Raw genomic sequence first — 25354 nt, 5'->3', positions numbered from 1 at the left:
ACCGCCTTTTTTTTGGGGGGGGGGGTGAGAAAAAAGAATTATTTTTAAACATGTTTATAACTTTGCATTTTATTATTTAAACATTTGTTTTTTTTATCGAATTATTGACATTTGTTATGCCTTGCATGTTATGTTTTTACCATTTGAAATATTTAGATCATTTCATTCGCTTACTACACATTTATTCCATCTGATTCACTTGATCTCACAATTAGTTTGCATGGTCCGTTTTAACCATTCGAAATCTGAATTTATTCTTTTGTCAACAACACCAAAAAAACAAGTAATTTGATAAGTATGAGTTTTTTTTTTTTTTTTTTTGATAAAGAAGTACGAGTTTAGGTTGTTATGATTTTGTTGACTAAATAAAAGTAAAAAGTGGTGAATATGGCCGACACGATCCTTGCTATTTCAAAAACTTTTTCCTACTTTGTTGGTTGTTCATATCTCGTTATAACTTTTCCATGCAGTTAAACACTCTTAAATTTTAACTTGGATACTTTTAAAAATATCTACATGTGTATTAGTGTATTTTTTTTTTTGGTTTGGAACCATCATTAGTGTGCATAATCGAGTAATTCAAACTATATAAAATTATATAAAAAACTAATCGAATTCTTATTAGACTTGATGTGATTTGATTATATATTAATATATGGTCCACTCACTAATGTTTCTGGCATGTTTTATTTACTCTAATAATAATGATTAATCTCAATTAGTTCCTTAATGCATGTTTATTACCCTAATCACTCCTTTTGGGATTCAGATTTACCTATATTATTGTCTCTAAATGTAGTCTTAAGATGATTTTTCATGAGAATGTTTTCGATCCTCTCTTGTTTTGATTTTATCGATTATATAAAGTAGTAAACAAATGATAACGTCTGTGTTGTTGCTTGTTGGAGGAATCCGCTGGATCTGTTTAAAAATTAGAGCATGTACATTAGAGCAGAATATAGTATTATTATTTTTTGGTTTTGAGTTTATGGAAGAACTTGTGACAATTTCTAGGTTCCATTGGTAAACCTCAAAATGGGGTTCACCAAAAAAAAAAAAAAAAATTTGTGCTTACATAACTATACACAGCATTATCGGAAAAAACATAACTATACACACACACCCATAATCACATCAATGTAGAGCTTGTGAAACAAAAATTCAACCAAACAGTGTAATGAAAAACAGAATGATCTTTATTCTCTTTTGTGCTTCTTGTAAGCTGTTCAATGTATCGGCTACAAATTGCCAGGTATGTTTCTACAAACATATAAGCATCTATACATAGTTTCAATTCAGCTGATTTCAATGTAGGTGTAGTTTCTACAAACATATAAACACCTATAAACATATAGGCTTCTCAAATATACCTTAAGCTGATCAGCAAAACGCTGACGCTGCACCACAGGGTCATAATGGAGGAAGCTTTCGAGCAATCCACTGATTTCTCCGGCTCTTCATAGATATAAAAACATACCAATCAGAGCAAAGATAGTAAAGCAAAAAACAGCTGGTAATCAGGCCTAATGATCTATGTTCATTCTAACAAATACAAAGAAATAATAATGTGATTACTATAAGCAGACAAAACTAACCTGAAGTCTGAAGGTGGCGTCGCCCTCGGCTTGTTCCACATTGTGATTCATATGCTGCTTCTGCTGCGTTACCTTTCCAACAAGAGATTTCACTTTCTAGGCCTTTAGCCTTCCAAACCTTGCAGTTACTCCTCTAGAACGCGAACCATTTCTTCTCGTAGATTCTGTCATATCCCTCGATGACATATCAAATACCAAACCATCAAAAAAAGCAACGAACACACTTCGTAATACTATAATTACGATTCCAGTAAGAATACAGAATTCAAAACCAAATATTCATTTGGAGAGCTACTAAAACACTTGACGGAATTGAAGACAGCAAATCGGAGAAAGGCGGAGGATAGAACTCATCCTCTTGACCTTCCAGTCTGATTACGATGAACCCGTCATCGCTGGATTCGTTAACGACCTCACTCGAGGCTGAAGTTTCAAGTGGCCGCCGAGTGAAGCCGGCTCTCGCTAACACTCCTCCTCCTCCGCCGTTACGAAACATCCGTGCAGTCTCCCTCCGATTACAAACTTTATTCCTAGCCGTGAAAGTAAGAGAAGGTGGTGGAGCTCTCGCCAACATCTCAAATCGGTTTCACGATGAACAAAATTAAGGAGGAAGAAGTATTACCTGGATGCTCTGATGGATACTCGATGATTGGAACAGATCTACTCCGGTTGATTTTGCGTTTTCTCCGATCAGCCTTCAAATCCCAAAAATCGCCTTGGAAGACGAAGAGAGACGAGTGTCGTGAGAAGAGAAAAAATATGAGATGAGAAAAAAAAATTATCCCCAAATCCTTCTCCATTTTTGACGAATCACAGTTTGTCACGTGGCCATGATACCAGCTCTTCAGCCTCTTCCGGACGATACCGGATCATCAAAAATAGCACATTTTTCTTTTTTTTTAAAATGGATTTCACCTCAAACTTTGGGCCATGAACTTGGGCTGATCCGCTGATGGAGATGCTTGTCTATTAAAATATTCCGATTCTTGTCTATTAAAATAGCTACAATAAATTTACAATAAAAATAACAAAATATAAATAAATTGAGATATGAAAGAAACTAAAGCATTACTCGATCATTTTTAGTTTTCTTAGAATGGTTACTAGTCGATTTTTGGTACGATTTTGGTTGAATCAAGCAACGTATCTAAAGCATCGATCCTTCTTCAAAATTTTTGGAAAAAAAAATCTCAGCGATTTGGGCAAGAACGGGAAATGAGAAGATTAAACTCAAATCATGATTCGCGTGTTGTACATAAACGGTCCAAAAGAAGAAGAAGAAGAAGAAGAAGAAGAAGAAGAAGAAGAAGAAGAAGAAGAAGAAGAAGAAGAAGAAGAAGAAGAAGAAGAAGAAGAAGAAGAAGAAGAAGAAGAAGAAGAAGAAGAAGAAAAAAACTACACCGGTTTTAAAAGACAGCATTATTCTTCTTTTCGTGTCTTCGGTCTCTTAGGCTTCACAGGAACTAAGCAGCTGAGCAGAATCACAACAATGGGCAAAACTGTTCCTATGTAATATACACTCTTGAAGGCGACGAGTGTTTCGTGCAAGCTCAAAACCTGATTATCACACAACAACAACATAAAAGGAGAGGTTTCGAGATATGAGTTAACAAGGTGCACTAAAAATCAGGAAAATGGAGGGAAGAGTTTGATACCATGAAACCAACGGATGAGTAATTGAGAACCAAAACCGTGTAGAGGAAGTTGATGAGAACCATAATATTTCTCAGTATTGCCATTTTAGGAGGCATTGCTTGTTGCCATCGGTAAATAGCTGCTCAAATGAAAAAGGAACGTTTTTTTAGATGAAGATACCATACCCATTTACCAGATTGAATCAAAACACAACGTTAATGATTAAAGAAGAGTATGGTACCTTTTGAACCATCGATCATCAATGCTGATTGAACAAAGAATATAATGTATCCAGGATACAGTCCCTGCAACAAAAAGAACAAAAAGCAGAGATTTTGGTTACGTTCACCGGAAACAAAAAGATTGAATCTTTATGCAGGATTCTCACAATGCGACACATAAAGATGATTCCTTTCGAATCACAACATTGGAGAAAAGAGTACTCACATGCCACACGGCACTGACGGTTTGCGTAGCTAGCAACTGAAAGAAACCGGCTTTCTTCCCAGGCTTCACAATTCTCTCATACACATCTGTGTTAAACCGGAGACACCATTTAAAAAACGTGAATAAACAACAAACGGTAAAAATCTTTTGAATCTCTAAAAAATGTTAACAACACTCACAGTGACGTAGCCAGGTGCTGACTTGTATGTTCCAGAAGAGTGGAATCTGAACCGCGCTCTTAGCAAGCTCAACACCGAGAATGTCAACGTTCTTTGCACGGTCCCATTTAGCCTTTGTTTGAGTTTTCTCATCGGTCCAACCACTGAAACCCAAACCGGAGATAATGATGGAAGCCTCTGAGATCGACCATATGAAGTAGTACTTCCAGCGAGCAGTGAAACCGGCCATGTATTGGTAACCGAATCTTCTCCAGAATCCCCATTCTTGGTACACCGGTTCAGTGAACCGGGTTAACGGAAACTGAGGTACTAGATAGAGATACAGAGCCATACATATCGCAGCTTGAAATATAGCTCGAATCGTTGCTCCGTAAGGAGATGGTCGCTTTCCTTTTCCAGAAACAGCCCAAATCTGAACTCACATACAATAAAAATGAACTGAGTAAACCAAAACAAACATAGAAAGAAACAAACAAAGACTCGATAAATCAAGAATCAAGAATGAGAGAAAGAAACAAAAAGCTTACTCCTTTCTCTTCCGTCCATTCAAGATAATCTTTCATTTCGAAAACCGGGCCAGCGAAATGGCTTCCGCAACAAAGGCAGTAACCACAGTACTCAATAAGAGATGGAAGCTGAATCAAACGGTTCTTCTTCTGAGCTTCACGGAGACTTTCTTCTTTCAACATCCCATCGTTGTAATTTATCGAACACGAAATCACTTTCAGAGTCAACACCATCAAAGCTCCTAATACACATTTATTTAAACAATCAAGATTTCAGCTTCCGGTTTCCACCATTTATTCAGAATCAAAGATTTCAAAGACTCTAATCATTCAAAAAACAGAATCACATTCTAGTATTCTACCACAATCCAAAGACTTTAAAAGATTCCACTTTTAGTAACTTCACACTGAGCTAAAAACATAAAACCAATATTAACCAATCAAATCTCTGGAAAATGGAATCAAACTGAGAAAAAGTCAAAATCAAAGAGTTTACCAGTAGAGTCGATTCCTCCTTCTTTCCAAGCATCTCCACTCATATAGAACACATGACTAGAGGAAAATAATGACAAAGTTTCTATTTAGGGTCAAGGCAAAGGAACAAAATTTAGAGAGTAAGAGCTTGAATTTTGTAAATTTACCAGCCAATGAGATAAGCGAAACCGAGGAAGAAGGTGATGAATCCAGACATTGGTCTATAGATCGCCATTGAAGCGTAACCGATGGTCATCGGGACGAGGAAGTGAAGATTTGAAGAGAAGCCAAAGGAGAGGTAAGAGAGGAAAGCTCCAGAAGCAGCTGAGTAGATGTGTTTACCGAGTCGACTCGGGACGAGTCGCCAAGCGAAGGAGACTGGGATCGTTGCGACGAAGCAGAGGAGGAAACGGAGAACGGCGACGGAAACGCCGATCGAAGCGGCCATGGAACCCATGTCGAACGATTCCATGGTTTTAGAGTTTGGTGACTCAACTCGGTACTGAGTTACGACGACTCGCTCAGTGATCGATTTCGACGAGGCTGTTTTGCGGACAATCTAAATCTCTGTGATAGGTGTCTTTGTAGTTCGTGTGGCTTTGTTCAATCTCGTTGACGAGGTATACTGAAATGACAATAATACCCCTATGTATTTTGTTTAATAAGGTCTTGGAAGTATCGATATTTAAAACACTGTCGTTTTAGCTTAGATCTCATCTCTTTTGGTTTTCTATTTCACAAATTTATGTTAGGTTCATAAAACGACTCAAGTTCATGCTATTTATGAGGAAAATCTCTAAAATATAAATATTACATGATTGAATACCTTAACATGCACATAAAATCACAATGTCCCCATATTATCACACTACAATTATTCAAAATTAATTTGATATAAATTCAGAGATTCATCAATATCACACATATCATATTAAAAATTCAAATATAGAATAAGATTTTAAAACTTTAAATTCATTATAAAAGATTTATACTAAGGTAAATTCATAAAAGAAAAAAATCTATATAACTTCAAATTTTATACCTTAAATTTCAAAATATGTTTAATACTCTTAAATTTTTTATTTTAATATTTCCTTAAATTTTATGAATAACAAAAATAATTGATATACGTGTCTTTTACTATCTTACAAAATACTAAGACTCACAATAATGATTATGAGACTATTATTCTATAGTTGGAATAGCATCCAAATTTAAACACTATTCTTTGACATTTAACCTTAATAATTTCTCATCACCTATAATACAATCTTACACACATCTTCCTATATATATAGATACATAACAAAGCAATCAACATCAACATTCACAATTCACAAGTAGCAAAAAAACTTCTTCAACTATTATAAAAAAATATTCTCTGAGAAAAGAACAAAATGATGAACACAAAAAGTGTAGCCATGTTAATAATGGTGATGATGGTAGCAATGGGAATGCAGAATATTTTGGTTCAGGCAAATCGTCCATTGTGTGAATTTTCTGGTACATGTGCTGGTCTTGAACCTCCGCCTTCTCCTTATGTAGATGATAGATCTTTCGATTCTGATCTTTCTACAGAATCTCCATCTCCTTCACAAGATCATAGCTCTTTTGACTCTGATCCTTCTTCAGAATCTCCTTCTCCTTCACAAGATGATAGCTCTTTTGACTCTGATCCTTCTTCAAAATCTCCTTCTCCTTCACAAGATGATAGCTCTTTTGAATCTGATCCTTCATCAAAATCTCCTGCTCCTTCATCAGATTTTAATTTTGATCTTTCTCCAAATTCTATTTCTCCTTCACCATTATCAGCCGGAACAATTTACTTATGCATGTATGATTGTTCTACTCAAAGTTGCTCTAACCTTGGAAAAGACCCAAGTAAGTTGTCACTTCTTCGTATTATCAATTTTCTTCTTTTATCAGCTGAAGAATTTTGAATGTATGGCAGTATGGCTTATATTATAGTATGATCAGATTTAGGATTAAACTTATGATAATACATTATTCAAGCTGTGTTTGTGGATCTAAACTTATAAATGATCTTTTCAGTTTTCATATAATAAATATGTTCTCACTCGATGATTCAACTCATGTACATGTTTATATTTATACTTTTTCCATTTCATATTCAAAGAATCAAAACTATAATATATTGGATCTAACTAAAGTTTTATTTTGTCTTTTTTTATCTTTTCTTTTTGGGAACTTGCGATGAGAACAGAAGATTTTGAGCAGTTTAACTTATGCGTTGAAAAATGTTCGGAGACGTGTATGAAGAAGTACAAAGGCGACGATATCTATGTTTAAATTAATAAGTTAAGAGCAAATGATTACTTCGCTCCTCGTATCCAATGTTTTATTTTTTTTCTTGCTCATGGCATGGATAATCAGATATTTTGTATGAGACGTAATAAAATTAACTACTATTAAACTTATGAATTTATGGTATATTTCTTGCTCAAAAGCCAGCCCCTGTCTATTTCGATTATTATGTTTTCTATCTTCAGATTCTAATATTTCATCTTCCGTTTCTTCTTAGATTGTATGGTTTCTTTATTGTGGAGTTTGGTAGGTTTGTTGGGGGTCATTGACGTTGATCGACTGTAAATCGAGTGGGTTTCAGAGCTATCTTATAATCATTGACAAAGAAAATATGAAGAAGGCGAATCATCATTTTTGGAGAATGCCTGTTTTTGTCTTTTATCGTCAAAAGTGTTTGGCAATATGTATTTAAAGAATGTTGTGAGGGAGGGAATTCCATTTGGTGGTCATTTGCAAGATTCGAATCAAAGTCGTGATGGTAAAAACAATGTGTCATCGAATAATTATGTCCACCTCAAGTTATAGATGTCAGAAAGATCATTGTGTATTTACTAATATATAAAGGAAATTATTTAAATACAAAGCTTGAAAAGTAAATGCCTTTCCTACAAGAAAAATGAAAATATAAGATATTATTTTGAGGAAATATCCTAAAATACCACGAGTTTTAGTTTCAAGAGTACCACAACTTGCAACAACAAAAAAAATCCAAAGTCATCACAAAATTTAGGTTTAGAAAGAGTTTTTAAAAAATTCACGGTTTCTATTATTTACCACCTCTTTGGTGGTATCTTGTAAAAAAAAAAAAGATGTATTTACCAGAATTACCCTTGTTTTAAATATAATCTATAAATCTCTGGACTTTTTTTTGTTGGTAAATCTAATGTACTTTGTCATTTAATTATTTTGATATTATTAGTATATACACATGTACTAACATATAACAAGTCAAAACTAAATATTTAAGAATTTTATTTTAAACTAGGTGAATCTCCGCGCTACGCGCGGATAATTATAGTTTATTGTACAATAATTTTAATTTTGTAAGTTATTGAGAATTCTGGTTAAAAATAATTTTTATTAGTGGAAGCTGAGATGCAAAATTATAACTTAAAATGAAATAAAATAATGATAATTGTTAATATATTATTTGAGTAAATATGACTTGTTGAAAATCTTGTTACGATAGTATTAGAGTTTCCTATGTAGTAATCAATTTCATAAATCTGTTTTTTTCCGTTTTTTGATTCTTTATTATTTCTATTAAAATATTAGTCTTAGTCATCTCTATTTCAAATCCTGCATTTTGATTGATGTGTAGTTGTTTGAAGTTGATCTTCTGTTATTTCTTATTTACAGCTCATGTCTTTTAATATCATCATTACTTTTATTACGATTATTTTTTAGTCTGTGATTTGATTAGTAATACATGTAGTTGTCTTGTTAATGGATTTAAATAAATTTTAGAAGTCATAATATTATTTGTAATTTGACGTAATATTTGTAACGTTTAATATAATTGCTCTTTACTACTATTAACTTTCATGATTACCTCTTCTTAAATTCCGTTACTAAATCAGATCATTTTTATTTTCTTTGTGGTTAGATTTTAAATACATTACATTTTAGTTTAATTTATTTGAGGAATGCCTTATTTATAAATATTTTTGTTATTATTATTTTCTTATAAATAATTAATGTTGTTACACTATTTTTATTTATTTTATTAAAAATTTTAGGAGTACATGTGGCACTCTCTCCAGCGCTGATGGAGAGAGTTGGCCAAGTTTTATATATAAGATTTAGACCAACACCTCAAAGTTATTTAGTTTGAGAAGTTTTTCAAATAATATATCAAAAATACATGGTTGAATAGCCCATCCTGAGAATAACTTCATAATATTATGTTATAATTAGACAACAATATAGTTAAGTTTGATTTGCTGTAGTTTATCAAGCAACTCAAATTGTGATTCTGAGGAAAATCTCTACAAAATATATAAATAAGACATGGTTGAATAGCTTAACATGCAAACAAAATCACAATACTCCCCATATTATTTCAGTACAATTAATTAAAAGTTGATTTTTGTATAAAATAAGTTATTCACCAACATACCACATAGTATATTAGCAAGAAATCTCAAATCCTTTAACAAAAAAAAAGGAAATCTCAAATCTAGAATAAGATTTTAAGACTTTAATTTAATCATTTTTGTGCTGGCAAATTAAATACTTATATTCTTAAAATGATATATACTAAGTAGATTTATAAAAAGAAAAACAAATCTATATAATACTTCAATTTTATACTTTCATGGTTTATTAATTGTTTTAGTTTAATATTTCCTTAAATTTTATAGATAACAAAATGAATTGAGATAAATATACATTTTTTACTATATACAAAATACTAAATCTCAACAATGACTATGAGATATTATTCTATAGTTGGAATACACCCAAATTTAAACATTGTTCTTTGAAATCTCAACTTAATAGTTTCTTATCACCTATAACACAAGCTTATACACATCCTCGCACAACTCACAAGTAACAAAAAAACTTCTTCAACTATTATAAAAAAATATTCTCTGAGAAAAGAACAAAATGATGAACACAAAAAGTGTAGCCATGTTAATGATGGTGATGATGGTAGCAATGGGAATGCAGAATATTTTGGTTCAGGCAAATCGTCCCGTGTGTGAATTTTCTGGTACATGTGCTGGTCTTGAACCTCCGCCTTCTCCTTATGTAGATGATAGATCTTTCAATTCTGATCTTTCTACAGAATCTCCTTCTCCTTCACAAGATCATAGCTCTTTTGACTCTGATCCTTCTTCAGAATCTCCTTCTCCTTCACAAGATGATAGCTCTTTTGACTCTGATCCTTCTTCAAAATCTCCTTCTCCTTCACAAGATGATAGTTCTTTTGAATCTGATCCTTCTTCAAAATCTCCTTCTCCTTCACAAGATGATAGCTCTTTTGACTCTGATCCTTCTTCAGAATCTCTTTCTCCTTCACAAGATGATAGCTCTTTTGACTCTGACCCTTCATCAAAATCTCCTGCTCCTTCATCAGATATTAGTTTTGATCTTTCTCCAAATTCTATTTCTCCTTCACCATTATCAGCCGGAACAATTTACTTATGCATGCAAGATTGTTCTACTCATAATTGCTCTAACTTTAAAGACCCAAGTAAGTTGTCACTTCTTCGTATTAACAATTTTCTTCTTTAATTTTATCAGCTGAAGAGTTTGGAATGTATGTATTATATTATAGTATGATCAAATTTAGGATTAAACTTATGATAATACATGATTCAAGCTGTGTTTGTGGATCTAAACTTATAAATGATCTTTTCAGTTTTCATATAATAAAAAGTGAATGTTATGTTCTCACTCCTTGATTCAACTCATGTATATATATATATATATGTTTATATTTATACGTTTTCTATTTCATATTCAAAGAATCGAAACTATATTATTTTGGATCTAACTAAGTTTTATTTTGTCTCTTTATATTGTTTTTTTTTGGATCTTGCGATGAGAACAGAAGATTTTGACCAGTTTGACTCGTGCATCACAAAATGTTCGGAGACGTGTATGAAGAAGAACAAAAACGACGATATCTATGTTTAAATTAATAAATAGGAAATGATTACTTCGCTCCTCGTATCGTATGTTTAATTTTTTTCTTGCCCATGGCATGGATAATCAGATATTTTGTATGAGACAAAATAAAATTAATAACTATTAAACTTATGAATTTATGGTCTATTTCTTGCTCAAAAGCCAGCCCATGTCTATTTCGATTTTTGTGTTCTCTATCTTCAGATTCGACTATTTTCAGTTCTTGCGTTTTCTTTTTAAATTGTATGGTTTCTTTATTGTGAAGTTTGGTAGGTTTGTTGGGTGTCATGGTTGTTCGACTGTAAATTGAGTGGGCTTCTTTGAAGCTAGCTCAATAGAGATTACATTGACAAAGGAAATATGAAGAAGGCGAAACATCATTTTCGGAGAATGCCAGTTTCTGTTTTTATTGTTGAAAGTGTTAGCAATCTCTAGTTAAAGAATGTTGTGATGGAATTCCTTTTGGTGGTCCTTTGCAAGATTCGTCGAATCAAAGTTGTGATCAGTGGCGTGGCAGAACCAAAAATAGTTTTTATTGAGCAATACTAATATATTAAAAAAAAAATTATCGGAATCAATACTAATATTTTCTACAGATTATTAATTATATATATAAATTTTATAAAATATACCGGAGTCAGTTGACCCCTCCGCCGCACCTAGCTCCGCCACTGGTTGTGATGGTAAAAACAATGTGTCATCGAGTAATTATGTCCACCTCAAGTTATAGATGTCAGAAAGATCATTGTGTATTTACTAATATATAAAGGAAATTATTTAAATACAAAGCTTGAAAAAGTAAATGTCTCTCCTATAAAAACAATAAAAATATGAGATATTACTTTGAGGAAATATCCTAAAATACCACGAGTTTTAGTTTTAAAAGTACCACAACTTTGCAAAAAAAAAAAGATGTATATCAGAATTACCCTTATTTTAAATATAAATCTATAAATCTCTGCACCTTTTTGTTGGTAAATCTAATATGTTTTGTCATTACTCATTTGATATTTTTTTCAGTATATGTACACATGTACTAACATATAGCAAGCTTTTTTTTTTTTAACATCAAACTTTATTAACTATAACAGAGTGGAGATACATAAAACAAGCTAAAACTAAATATTTAAGAATTTTATTCTAAATTTTGAGCACACCTCAAAGTTATGCTCGTTTGAGAAGTTTTTCAAAAAATATATAAAAAATACATGGCTTAATAGCCCATCCTGAGAATAACTTCATAATATTGCCTTATAATTAGACATCAATATATTAAGCTGGATTTGCTGTAGTTTATCAAACAACTCAAATAGTTATTCTGAGGAAAATCTCTACAAAATTAATAAATAACACATGGTTGGATAGCTTAACATGCAAACAAAATCACAATACGTCCCATATTATTACACTACAATTAATTAAAAGTTAATTTCTTATAGTTTAAGAAATTCATCAACATAACACATATATTATATTAATTAGCAAGAAATTTCAAATCTAGAATAAGATTTTAAGAATTTAAGTTAATCATCTTTGTGTTGGCAAATTAAATACTTTTATTCTTAAAATGATATATTATAAAGGAAAAGAAAATCTATGTAATACTTCACATTTATACCTTTATTTGTTTTTGTCGACTTCACATTTATACCTTCATGATTTTTAATTTATTTTTGATTAATATTTCCTTAAATTTTGTAGATAACAAAATGAATTAAGAAACATATTTTTTAATATATACAAAAATAGTCAATCTTAACAATGACTATGAGAATATTATTCTATAGTTGGAATGCACCCAAATTTAAACATTGTTATTTGAAATTTCACCTTAATAGTATCTTATCACCTATAACACAAACTTACACACATCCTCGTATATATATATATATATATATACACACATAACAAAGCAATCAAGCATCAACACTCACAACTCACAAGTATTCAAAAAACTTCTTCAACTATTTTCAAAAATATTCTCTGAGAAAAGAACAAAATGATGAACACAAAAAGTGTAGCGGTGTTAATGATGGTGATGATGGTAGCAATGGGAATGCAGAACATTTTGGTTCAGGCTAATCGTCCCTTGTGTGAATTTTCTGGTACTTGTGGTGGTCGTCTTGAACCTTCTCCTTCTCCTTTACAAGATGATAGCTTTTTCGATTCCGGTCATACCCCAAATCCTTCACAAGATGATAGCATTTTTGATTCCGGTCATACCCCAAATCCTTCACAAGATGATAGTTTTTTTAATTCCGGTCACACCCCAAATCCTTCACAAGATCTTAACTCTTTTGATTTTGATCTTTCTTCCAAACCTCCTGCTCCGTCATCAGATGATTTCGGTTTTGATCTTGCTCCAAATTCTATTTCTCCTTCACCAATGTCAGTCGGATCAAAAATGTACTTCTGCATGTATGGTTGTTCAATTCATCACTGCATTAACCTTGGCAAAGACCCAAGTAAGTTGTCACTTTTTCGTATTATAAAATTTTCCTAAACGTTGAATCAAGGATATAATCTATGTACATTATACATGTTCTATCAATATTTAAAGCTATAAATTTTTGGATCGAACTACAGTTAATTTTTGTCTATCTTTTTCTTTTTTTGTGAACTTGCTATGAGAGCAGAAGATATAGAACAGTTTGACAATTGCGTTGCAAAATGTTCGGAGACGTGTACGAAGAAGAAGGAAAGCGAAGATACATATGTCTAAATTAATAAAGAGCAAATGATTATTAATAGAGAGCTTCTCGTATCGTATCATTTATTTATTTCTTGCTCATGGCATGGATAATCAGATGTATCATCTGATCATGATGTTTTGTATGAGACGTAATAAATATAATGACTATTAATTATGAAATTATGGTTTTCTTGGATTTGTATTTATAGTTGTCAGTACTAGCCAAAACAAGTCTATTTTGATTTTTTTTTATTTCTGTTCACTCTCTTTCTTGTTAGAAACATCAGCTATTTCTAACTTATGAGGTTGAGAAATAAATTCAAACATATAATACTAATTTACTTTTGTGGTTAAATAATTGCCATCTCGTCTATTTTTTTTTTGGATGGATGAGATTTTATTTCTGTATGACTAAATATAAGATGCCATTTTGAATTCTTCTCCATTTTAAGTAACAAAGATCCTAAATAGTCTCATCCCGACCCTGTATATAAACAATCACTAATCTCATGAAGCTTTTAAACTCCAGTCAAATAGTTAATTTTCATCAAGATGGCTTTCAGAATCACCGTAAGTTTAATTATAATTCTTTTCATATCAAATTTAAGTGTTGAAGAACGATTTGCTTTGAATTTATATATATTGTAAAACTGTTTAATACGTTTTTGGTTTTATAGAGCCAATTGCATTCGACCGGCAAACACATTGGTGGCTCTCGTCGCTTCGCGACCACGGTCGCTGATGGCGCCAAACAAACATATAACAAGTAAGTGGATTTGTTGATATTACAAATCTAGTTTTATGCTTTGAGTTGTCCGGTTTCATTTGTTTTTCAGTTTATGAAGAAAATGTACCAAACTGAAAAGTAAATATTGTTTAGAATTGGTTTGGTACAATATTAGTTTTACACAAACTTGGAAAATAATTTTTAGTTCTGTTTTTGCATTACCGGTTTTGGTTGTTTGTGGTTTCTATAGATCATTTTTGTTTCATGTTGTATTGATATCTCAATTAGAATTGGTTAGATGATTCATTTCGATTAATCATCGATAGATAAATACATGCTATTAGTTTTCAATCATGATGATTTTATACAAATATTTTTGTATAACACACACAGAGTAAATAAATTTGATCAATGGGATTATTGTCAAATAGGTTTTCAGTGACGGGAGAGTTTGCACCAGTCGCTATAATAGGAGGCTTTGTTGCACTAGCGGTTGCTATGGCCGTACACAGCCTTAAGCAGCAGCTTGTGCATTCTCCGGCGGTAAGTACACGGAAGAATAGACGAGCGGCTGTCGCGGAAGTCGATGATCCTGACCATTGTGTTTCCTCCGCCAACAAGTTTATCAACAAGTCTTGGCTACGGAAAGTAGGTCAGATTCAAGATAAGTCTAATGCCATCTTATCAGATCCCACAAGACCCAACCCATACACCACGTATGTTCAGTGACCTCTTTCTCTTTTTTTTTGTTTTCAAAACTAGTTATATATACTACATTTTTTTGGAATAAATCTCATATATATACATTAATACATATACTAACATTTTAAAAAATGATCCGTCTATGCTAATGTTAATGTCATTTTTGAGTTTCAAAACAGAAACTACAGAATGATATATATGAAAAAGAACTTTTTCTAGCATCAAAACCGTTTTTTTTTTAATAATAACATTGAGAATCTGGTTAAGTTGATGATATGACTGTTCAATCCAAAATTTGGTTTCAGTATTTTGGTTTTCGAGTTGTTCACTTGTTCGGTTTAGGAAATGAAAGAGCAAAATGGAAATTGAATATAATCTCATTTGTTTTGATTACCTAGAAAAGTACATCTCCGATTAAAAATTTGAAATGGCTTAAAACGAGATTAAAATTTTGGTTTGAATGGTTCTGTAACTTTCATCAAGTTAAGTTTTTATGAAATTGGTTTAATCTACATTGATTTGTTTTATCTTGACTTAACATTTGCCAATGGACAATACTTATGCATGTAACTAACCAAAATTTTATATCGTCATTTTTTTTTTTTTTTTTGCATGTGACTCGAAAGGCCTCGAAATGCAGAGACATTGAACTCCGTTGGTGTAGCTCCAAGGGGAATCTGAAAACTTTCTATGAATCGAATAAGTTTTTGCTTTCAAACGAAAACGCAATTTAACTTTCTAATTTTTGTTTACTAATGTTTGTACATATAATAATCTCTTTGAGCATGTTTCAAATAAAGCTGCTTTCTCTTTTCACATGTATATAAAAAAGTCCCAACCAGAAGGGTCTTTCGTGCAAAAGAGTAGCTTGGGAAATTGAGTTCTTATAATGTAAAAACATCTTTCGAAGTTTAATATCTTCTAGAAAAGCTTCTTCCAAATCCCATCACTGATCAGGAAAAAAAAACATAGATCATTGGAAAAGTAATGGCTCTTCTGATGTATTTACCCAAACTTTTGACAGATTATTAGTCGGTCCTGATCATGTTGTAAAAAGTCTAAGAACTTCAGTTTTCTAAAGCATTTTCGTGTTAAATGTAAGAGACTATTTGTTCTCAACTGTAAGAAGAACTTGTCTGTGCAAGGAAAATCTGAATGGTGACTATCAAAATTTTCTAGAGTGAAAATTTTGATCCATTTCACTCTTTTGCATATCCTCGATTAGTCCACATGTTTGTCTCCCCCATCCATTTGATCTCTCATATGTTATGTTTAACATTTTAAAAGAAAACCATCGGTCTATGCTGATGTTAATGTCATTTTTGAATATCAAAACAGAAATCACAAAATGATTTATATGAAAAAGACATTTCTAGCATCAAAACCATTTTTTAAAAAATAACATAGAGAATCTGCTTAAGTTGATAATATGATTTTTCAATCCAAGAGTTGGTTTCAGTATTTTAGTTTTCTGAGTTTTTAGGTTTTCGAAATGTAATAGCAAAATGGAAACCGATTATAATCTCATTTTTATTGAATATCTAGAAAGGAAAAAATAAAAGGGAGATATATATAAAAGATTATCTAGAAAAGTATATCTCCGATTGAAAAATTTAAATGGCTTAAAGAGTTTAATTTTGGTTTGATTTACTTTGTGGTTCAGTAACTTTTATCAAAATAAAGTTTTTATGAAATTGGTTTGATCTAGATTGATTTTGTTCTATCTTGACTTAACATTTGCCAATGGAAAATACTTATGTATGCAACTAACCAAAACTCATATTGCCAATGGACAGTTCTTATTATTTATTTTTTTGTATTGTTTTTGCATGTGAACTCGAAATGCAGAGACATTGAACTCTGCTGGTATGGCTCCAAAGGGAATTAAAAAAACTTTTTATGAATCGAATAAGATTTTTGCTTTCAACTCAAAATGCATTTTAACTTTCTAATTTTGTTTACTAATATTTGTATATAGTATAATAATCTACAGAAGCATTGATCAAGGCTAAGGTGAGAAGAGTTGTAGTTGAGATGGTTGATCCCAATCCAATCGTTTCTTCTTCTGGTATTAGTCGTTTGGCAGAAGCTAGAATTGATGTCACTGTGGGTGTAGAAGAAGACTTGTGCAAGAAGATGAACGAGGGATTCATCCATCGAATGTTAACAGGAAAGCCTTTTCTTCATCTCCGAAACAAAGTCATTCGATAGTTTGAAGATCTTTGCAGGTATTCTATATCTATCAATAGTTGTTTCTGTCGGATGTGTTGTGGTGTTGCAAACCATCCACATCATTCAGCAGGTTCCGGTTAAAGGCTGAATGAGAAATAACCAGGTTTAATTGATTAAAACCGAGGTGGTTTATTAAACTCCAAGGAACGTCGTCGTATTGAAGCTTTGGGTTAAAAGCTGGTCTCGAAGCCTGACTCAAAAGGAGAAGATGCAGAGCCTTGTGACCGTTAGAGCGTTGGGTCTACGCGCTTGAGTTGTTACGGCTGTTACAACGGATAAGGTCAAGAGCTTTAAGCTGTGTAATCTTTGTATTGAGTTAGAATGCAATCATCGTAATTTCTGAGAGGAGAGATTTTTTGTATTGTGTGAGAGAGAAGAGAAAACAGAGAGATAAAGTTCCGGTGAGCGAATTTGTATCTCAGGGAGGTTTTCCGGTGAACACACGGCGACGATATATAGTGGATTCCGAGCTTGTCTCGGCCAGACGTAGGGTTGCGATTTTGCACCCGAACTGGATAAATTCTGAGTATGTTGATTTGCTTTCTTTACTCGTAGAACATATCATTTCTCTAATCCATTAGAAATCAATCGAGAAGAACGATAGACGAAATCAGGAGATATTCTCAACAAGTGGTATCAGAGCGTAGGTCGGGAAGATTGGGTAAGATCTAGCTCGAGTATCTCATCGGAGTTTCGAAGATCGAATTGAATCTCTATCGCAATGACTTCCGCAAAGATTGAGATAGAGAAGTTCAATGGTGTGATCGATTACAATATGTGGAAGGAGAGATTGTTCGCCAATCTAGATCTGCTTGGTCTTGTGGAGGCATACAAAGCGGAGGAGCTTGAGCTGTCAAATTCTCTGATCAAGGGAGAAACAGGAAAGGGGAAATCTGAGGAGGATACCTCGAAGGTTACAGAAGCAGATCCAGAAATGGCAAAGAAGCAAAGAAAGGTACGAAGTACGATTGTTACTAGTGTTACTGACAAGATCCTGCGTAAGATCATCAAAGAACAGACTGCTGTAGGGATGATTAGAATCTTGGATGCTCAGTATATGTCTCAGTCTTTGCCCAATAGGATGTACTTGAAGCAGAAACTCTACAGTTTTAAGATGAATGAATCGGTCTCTATAGAGAACAATCTTGATGAGTTCTTGCGGATTATCACTGATCTAGGAAATGTTATGGTTGAGGTTTCTGATGAGGATCAAGCTATATTACTGCTGATGTCTCTACCTAAACAGTTCAGTCATCTCAGGGATACGCTTAAATATGGTAAAACCACTGTAACTTTGGATGAAGTCATAACCTCTATTCACTCAAAACAACTTGAGTTGGTATCTGGTGAAAAGGGGAGCAAGTCTCAGGGTGAGGTATTGTACTCTGGAAATAATAAAGGAAAATGGACCAAAGATCAAAAATCAGGAAAACAGACTCACAAAGGAAAGGATAAGGCAAAAGGAAAAGGTGCGGCTCCTACTTGTTGGGTCTGTGGTGTAGAAGGTCACTTCAAGCGTGATTGTCCTAAGAAGAACAAAGACAAAGCACAGGTTACAGGGGAGTCTTCTGCAGTTACAGGCATTGAGTTCATAGAGTCCTTGATGGTGTCAGAGGTGAATGCTGCAACAAGTGTGGATTATGAACAAGTATGGATTCTGGACACCGGGTGCACGTTCCACATGACCCCTAGAAAGGAATGGTTTGTAAGCTTGGAAGAGTACGCAGCCGGATCAGTAAGGATGGCTAACGAGTCTGTCTCTGCAGTCATGGGTATTGGTTCCATCAGGATCAAGACATCGGATGGTTATGTTCTGATCAAGAATGTCAGATACGTACCTGAATTCTCGAGAAATCTCCTGTCTCTGGGTACACTTGAAGAACAAGGTTGTACCTTCAAGTCTGAGGACGGTTTGCTGAAGGTTCAGAAGGGAGGGAAATCGATAATTCAGGCCAAGAGGATTAATAAGCTGTATCTCTTACAAGGCAGTAGTCATTCGGAAGAGGTAAATGCTGTTTCTATGAAAGATGATACCAATCTCTGGCATAGTAGACTTGGTCACATAAGTCAAAAGGGATTGGATATCTTGGTTAAAAATGGATACCTTGACAAGGACAAAGTGTCACATATTCAGTTTTGTGAGAGCTGTGTGTTTGGAAAAGCACATCGTCAAAGCTACTCAAAAGGAAAACATACAAGTCAAGCATGTCTTGAATATGTTCACGCTGACTTGTGGGGTTCTCCATCTGTTCCTCCATCACTCGGTAAGTGTCATTACTTCCTAAGTCTGATCGATGACTATTCTAGAAGAGTATGGGTTTATTTTCTAAGGACTAAGGATCAAGCTTTCGAAAGTTTTGCTGAATGGAAAGCACTGGTAGAGAATCAGTCAGGTGTAAAGGTTAAACGTCTCAGAACAGACAATGGGTTAGAATTCTGTAACAAAGAATTCGATGGCCTGTGCTCAGACAATGGGATCTCAAGGCATAAGACGATTCCTCACACTCCTCAACAAAACGGAGTTGTTGAACGAATGAATAGAACCATTCTAGAGAGAGTGAGAAGCTTATTAAGTGAGTCAGGTTTGCCAAATGTTTTCTGGGCAGAAGGTGTTAATACGTCTGTATATCTGATCAACAGGACCCCATCATCTGCTATTCAAGGTCAACTTCCAGAGGAGCTATGGTCTAAAACTACACCGAGTTTTAACCATTTGAGAAAGTTTGGTTGCATCTGTTTTTATCACATAGATGAGGGAAAGCTGCAGCCAAGGGCCAAGAAAGGCATCTTTATTGGATACCCTTCTGGAGTTAAGGGCTATAAGGTTTGGTCTTTAGATGATAGGAGATGTGTCATCAGCAGGAATGTCACATTCAAGGAGAATGAGTGTTACAAAGATTTACTGAAGGATGTTGGTGTTCGGAAAGAGCAAAGTACTGCTTTTCTGGATATTGAACTTGATGACTCTTCAACAAAGGATATCAGTTCAGGTGGAGACGTGGAGGTTAATGTTGACACTGAGGATGAGGTTTCAGGGGATGAATCTGTTCAAGACGAAGGTCTGGAAGGTTATCAACTAGCACGTGATCGGGAAAGAAGGCAGGTAGTGATTCCCAAGAAATATGATGACTATGTTCACATGGCTCTCTTAGCATCTGAAGATGGTGATATAGTAGAGCCTACGGACTTTAAAGCCGCAATGAGGGATGTCCATAAGAAGAAGTGGAAGCTTGCCTCTGATGAAGAGATGAATTCTCTGCATAAGAATTCAACATGGATATTAGTCCCTAAGCCACAAGGGAGGAAGGTGATCGGGTGTAGGTGGATTTTCAAAAGAAAACCAGGGATTCCAGGCGTGGAAGAGCCTCGGTTCAAGGCTAGATTGGTGGCTAAAGGCTATGCTCAGAAGGAGGGAGTAGACTACAATGAAATTTTCTCGTCTGTGGTCAAGCACGTGTCTATAAGGTATCTTATGTCAGTTGTGGTTCAAGAGAACTTGGAACTGGAACAACTTGACGTGAAGACGGCCTTTCTACACGGTGATCTAGAAGAAGAAATCTTCATGTCACAGCCGGAAGGTTATGAAGAAAGAGGAAAGGAGGATTATGTGTGTTTGTTAAAGAAGTCATTGTACGGGTTGAAACAAAGCCCGAGACAATGGAATCAGAAGTTCAACTTGTTCATGAAGGAGATTGGGTTCAACAGAAGTGATCACGATCAATGCGTTTACATCAAATGTATATCAGGCACATATGTCTACCTGTTACTTTATGTAGATGATATGTTGGTGGCCTGCAAAGACATGGAGGTCATTAAAGGTCTAAAGGAACAGTTGAACTCCACCTTCGAGATGAAAGATCTCGGTCCTGCAAGTAAGATACTTGGGATTGACATAATTCGAGATAGAGAGTTGGGAACTCTTAGATTATCTCAAGAGAGTTACATGGAGAAGGTTCTAAAGTGTTACAATATGGACAAAGCCAAAGGAGTGAGCACGCCTATGGGAGCTCATTTAAAATTGAAATCTGCAACAAAAGAAGAGCTCAAACTAGAGGAGGCATATATGAGGTCAGTCCCTTATTGCAATGCTGTTGGAAGTTTAATGTACGGAATGATAGGATCTAGACCCGATTTGGCATATCCTATTGGATTGGTTAGTAGGTTTATGAGCAATCCTACTAAGATGCACTGGAATGCTGTTAAATGGATTCTGAGGTATGTGAAAGGATCAACCGGAATGAGTCTAGTCTTTACAAAGGGAAATGAGTTTAGAATCTGTGGTTTCTGCGATTCTGACTATGCTGCAGACCTAGATCGTCGGAGGTCTATCTCAGGTTATGCATTTACTTCTGGTGGTTGTGTCATTAGCTGGAAGTCAACCCTACAGAAGGTGGTAGCCTTGTCCACTACAGAGTCCGAATATGTAGCTATGACTGAAGCTGCAAAGGAGGCGGTTTGGTTAAGAGGCTTAAGTGCAGAGTTTGGATATCCACAGGAGAAGGTGGAGATATATTGTGACTCTCAAAGTGCTCTTGCATTGGCCAAGAACAATATACACCATGAACGTACTAAGCATATGGCAGTAAGGCTTAGCTATGTTAGAGAAAGGGTGGAAGAAAATGAAGTTGAAGTGTCTAAGATTCATACGAATGAGAATCCTGCAGACATCTTCACAAAGGTTTTACCTATCAGTAAGTTCAAAGGAATGTTGAGCTTACTGGGAGTCTCTGAAGATTGAGATTGAAGAAATCCGAGATGGAATTCGCTATATGTTTTTTGTTGGTTGTCTGGTTCTGCAACCAAGGTGGAGTTTGTCGGATGTGTTGTGGTGTTGCAAACCATCCACATCATTCAGCAGGTTCCGGTTAAAGGCTGAATGAGAAATAACCAGGTTTAATTGATTAAAACCGAGGTGGTTTATTAAACTCCAAGGAACGTCGTCGTATTGAAGCTTTGGGTTAAAAGCTGGTCTCGAAGCCTGACTCAAAAGGAGAAGATGCAGAGCCTTGTGACCGTTAGAGCGTTGGGTCTACGCGCTTGAGTTGTTACGGCTGTTACAACGGATAAGGTCAAGAGCTTTAAGCTGTGTAATCTTTGTATTGAGTTAGAATGCAATCATCGTAATTTCTGAGAGGAGAGATTTTTTGTATTGTGTGAGAGAGAAGAGAAAACAGAGAGATAAAGTTCCGGTGAGCGAATTTGTATCTCAGGGAGGTTTTCCGGTGAACACACGGCGATGATATATAGTGGATTCCGAGCTTGTCTCGGCCAGACGTAGGGTTGCGGTTTTGCACCCGAACTGGATAAATTCTGAGTGTGTTGATTTGCTTTCTTTACTCGTAGAACATATCATTTCTCTAATCCATTAGAAATCAATCGAGAAGAACGATAGACGAAATCAGGAGATATTCTCAACAGTTTCTTGACAAGATCGGGGAAGTGGCTTCGGATAGTGGTTGAGGTTGATAGTACTTAGGGCTATTACAAGAATATGATACGAGAATACTTTCTTCCTCGTTATCTGATAAACTCTCGAGCATTTCCTCACAAGAAGCTAATGTTTTGATCCAACTTATCCAAATCTTAGCAGCCAGTGATGCACAACAGGCTCTTGAATCAGGTCTGAAACTTGGTACTGTTTTCAAAAAATGAATTGGTTACAGAATCTGGAATCAGCAAAAGTGTTGTTGAAGCTGTGGTATTGGAAAAAGATAAAACTTGGATTCCATTTTGGAGTATTGTTATCGCCGTGGACTATGCAGTGTATTGTTGGATTTGAGGGGAAACATCAAAGACCTTGAAGTGCTTCTGCGACTATTGCGAAAGATAATGATTGAGGTTTTGCCGGAATGGAGCACGAAAGAAAGACGAGAGACAGGTCGTGTCAATGAACTTGTTAGAATCAAAAGCTGTGAAAGATTTGCAGTCTAAAAATTTTGATGTACGAGTGTAAGTTTATGAGCTACATTATATACTTTTTGAAGGCATTAAGGTAGTAAGGTTTTACATATTTTGACTGGATTAGTAAAAGGTAATTTTTAACCATGAAAGAAAATCTCAAATCCAACATTTATTTGCTATTTAGTTTTAACATATTCAATATATAACTTCTGTAACTTTATAGTTTGGCGGTTAAATTTGGTTTGTTCAGCATTGAGCATATTCTCTTGTGCACGAGTTTAATTATATTGTCCAGATCATTTTTCTTTTCTGTCAAAACTTTCACATCGATTTACTCTTGAAAGCAAAATTAGAAAACTCTAAATTAGTCTTCTTTTTTGTTCACTAAGTCTTCATTTTTTTTTCCCTTACAACTTACACCAAATTATTAACATAATCACAGCCCTTACCTAAACCATAAAACAAAACAGCAGAAACAAACCTCCCACCAAAGCATCCTTTTAAAAGGCTCTCTCTAAACCCTTAAATATCCAAAAAAAAAAAAAGAACATAATAAACAACAAGCAAAATCAAGTCTCAAAAAAATAAAAGAGAATGGATCCGAACACAAAAACTATTCTTTTTTACGCGTTGGTTTTCCTATATTTAATTTTCCCTAATATTTCCCTCGCTGACACAATAACCCCATTAAAGAATGAAGTTGGTATGTTTTTACTTTTGCAGAATCAATTTTTTACTTGTATTAAGATTCATACTTACACATATATGATTTTATTAATTTTAACTACATAAAACAGACGATGAAACACGATTTACGTACGAGCAAAATCCAGATAAAGGACCAGAGGGATGGAGCAATGTAAATCCTCACTGGAAAGTTTGTAGCACCGGAAAATTTCAATCTCCGATCGATCTCACTAACCAAAGAGTTAGTCTTCTTCATGATCAAGCATGGAAAATAGAATACAAACCAGCCCCAGCTGTAATTTTAAACAGAGGACATGACATTATGGTAAAGATTTTATTAAAATTCAAATATTATTACACTAACCATGGTACTCAATTTAATTCTGATAATAATTAATAATAATGAAAGGTATCGTGGAAAGGAGATGCTGGGAAAATAACGATACGTGACACGGAGTTTAAATTGGTGCAGTGTCATTGGCATTCACCGTCTGAGCATACCATTAACGGAACTCGGTTTGTGTTTTTCTTAACCAAATAATTAATCTCATTTACACCTTTTCTTGTATCATTATTTTTTATTTTATTTGTAAAATTGGGTTACAGTTATGACATGGAGCTACACATGGTTCACACGAGTGCTCAGGGTAAAACCGCAGTGATTGGAGTTCTTTATAGATTAGGCGAACCTAATGAATTCCTCACCAAGGTAAAAAAAAAAAAATTTATACAGATCAAAGATCGAATGTAGAACATTTTTAATGGTTATTTTTTATAATGCAGCTACTAAATGGAATAAAGACAGTGGAGAAAGAAGAGAAGAATCTAGGGATCGTGGATCCAAGAACTATTAGAGTTGAAAACGAAAAATTCTATAGATATATTGGCTCTCTCACTGTTCCTCCATGCACTGAAGGTGTTATTTGGACCGTCGTCGAAAGGGTATGTATATTATTTTTGTTTTGTTTATAACATTTTTTCATTAATTTGAAAATGCAAATTTGGTAATTAAGTTAAATTGTATATGTAGGTAAACACAATATCAAAGGAGCAAATTGCAGCTCTGAGGAACGCCGTTGATGATGTAAGTAGTCGATATAGCTAATGTGTTTTCATTAGGTAATAGTATTTATTTAATTCATTACTAACTAGCTAATGTAACTGAATAGGGGTATGAGACAAATTCAAGACCGGTTCAAGACTTACATGGAAGATTGGTTTGGTTCTACGATCCAAATGTTTGAATCAATGAATTCACTTATTTTTGTAATATCGAGATTGTTCGAAACATTGAATAAAGAAAACAATGAAATGGATTGATTCATCTTTTTTATCTTATTTTCTGAATTCTAGTCCGAACTGAAATGACAAAACATTAAACCGACAAGACCTAAAGAAATAAAAAAAAATAACTTGACCGAAAATTTTATACAGATTTTAATCATTTATTTTCTCATATATTACACATATGGATCAAGAAAGCAAGAGACAAACAAACCTATGATTTGGACATGAGACATGTTTGAATCATCTTCATCTACTATCTGCTCATTCATCTTGAGATTATACTATTGTGCTTGGCTCCCCACAGTGAGCTCCTCTCTGGATCTTTTAAT

General features: G+C 34.1%; 6 protein-coding genes and 1 long non-coding RNA gene across 7 annotated transcripts; 5 read left to right on the top strand and 2 right to left on the bottom strand.

Annotated features, from left to right (window-relative positions):
- Window positions 1–1175: 1175 nt before the first annotated feature.
- Window positions 1176–2358, bottom strand: LOC18010360. Its single transcript, XR_002900135.1, has 3 exons — window positions 2218–2358; window positions 1596–2125; window positions 1176–1455 (listed from the first exon to the last, which is right to left on the bottom strand). It is a non-coding gene; the product is annotated as an uncharacterized LOC18010360 (long non-coding RNA).
- A 444-nt stretch (window positions 2359–2802) lies between these two features.
- On the bottom strand, window positions 2803–5414 carry LOC18010342 (lysophospholipid acyltransferase 2). The gene is made up of 8 exons (XM_006391724.2): window positions 5004–5414; window positions 4859–4914; window positions 4384–4604; window positions 3857–4268; window positions 3678–3763; window positions 3472–3535; window positions 3251–3369; window positions 2803–3152 (listed from the first exon to the last, which is right to left on the bottom strand). Exons 1-8 carry the CDS (start codon window positions 5306–5308, stop codon window positions 3015–3017), a joined length of 1401 nt encoding a protein of 466 aa, XP_006391786.1. The 5' UTR covers window positions 5309–5414; the 3' UTR covers window positions 2803–3014.
- A 747-nt stretch (window positions 5415–6161) lies between these two features.
- On the top strand, window positions 6162–7279 carry LOC112082119 (coagulation factor V). Its single transcript, XM_024149222.1, has 2 exons — window positions 6162–6717; window positions 7061–7279. Exons 1-2 carry the CDS (start codon window positions 6234–6236, stop codon window positions 7144–7146), a joined length of 570 nt encoding a protein of 189 aa, XP_024004990.1. The 5' UTR covers window positions 6162–6233; the 3' UTR covers window positions 7147–7279.
- A 2451-nt stretch (window positions 7280–9730) lies between these two features.
- On the top strand, window positions 9731–10834 carry LOC112082194 (clumping factor B-like). The gene is made up of 2 exons (XM_024149513.1): window positions 9731–10360; window positions 10721–10834. Exons 1-2 carry the CDS (start codon window positions 9772–9774, stop codon window positions 10804–10806), a joined length of 675 nt encoding a protein of 224 aa, XP_024005281.1. The 5' UTR covers window positions 9731–9771; the 3' UTR covers window positions 10807–10834.
- Window positions 10835–12721: 1887 nt separating this feature from the next.
- LOC112082016 lies at window positions 12722–13671 on the top strand. The gene is made up of 2 exons (XM_024149105.1): window positions 12722–13262; window positions 13434–13671. The coding sequence occupies exons 1-2, from the start codon at window positions 12797–12799 to the stop codon at window positions 13517–13519; spliced, it is 552 nt and encodes a 183-aa protein (XP_024004873.1). The 5' UTR covers window positions 12722–12796; the 3' UTR covers window positions 13520–13671.
- Window positions 13672–14009: 338 nt separating this feature from the next.
- On the top strand, window positions 14010–15748 carry LOC18010305. Its single transcript, XM_006391723.2, has 4 exons — window positions 14010–14059; window positions 14167–14255; window positions 14648–14932; window positions 15545–15748. The coding sequence occupies exons 1-4, from the start codon at window positions 14042–14044 to the stop codon at window positions 15597–15599; spliced, it is 447 nt and encodes a 148-aa protein (XP_006391785.1). The 5' UTR covers window positions 14010–14041; the 3' UTR covers window positions 15600–15748.
- A 7897-nt stretch (window positions 15749–23645) lies between these two features.
- Window positions 23646–24982, top strand: LOC18010304 (alpha carbonic anhydrase 4). The gene is made up of 7 exons (XM_006391722.1): window positions 23646–23754; window positions 23849–24063; window positions 24148–24254; window positions 24345–24447; window positions 24522–24680; window positions 24769–24822; window positions 24908–24982. Exons 1-7 carry the CDS (start codon window positions 23646–23648, stop codon window positions 24980–24982), a joined length of 822 nt encoding a protein of 273 aa, XP_006391784.1.
- Window positions 24983–25354: the final 372 nt, after the last annotated feature.

The sequence above is a fragment of the Eutrema salsugineum genome, unplaced genomic scaffold (assembly GCF_000478725.1).
Source record: "Eutrema salsugineum unplaced genomic scaffold, Eutsalg1_0 scaffold_8, whole genome shotgun sequence".
Classification (NCBI taxonomy): domain Eukaryota; kingdom Viridiplantae; phylum Streptophyta; class Magnoliopsida; order Brassicales; family Brassicaceae; genus Eutrema; species Eutrema salsugineum.
This window is presented reverse-complemented; position numbering and strand designations above follow the sequence as displayed.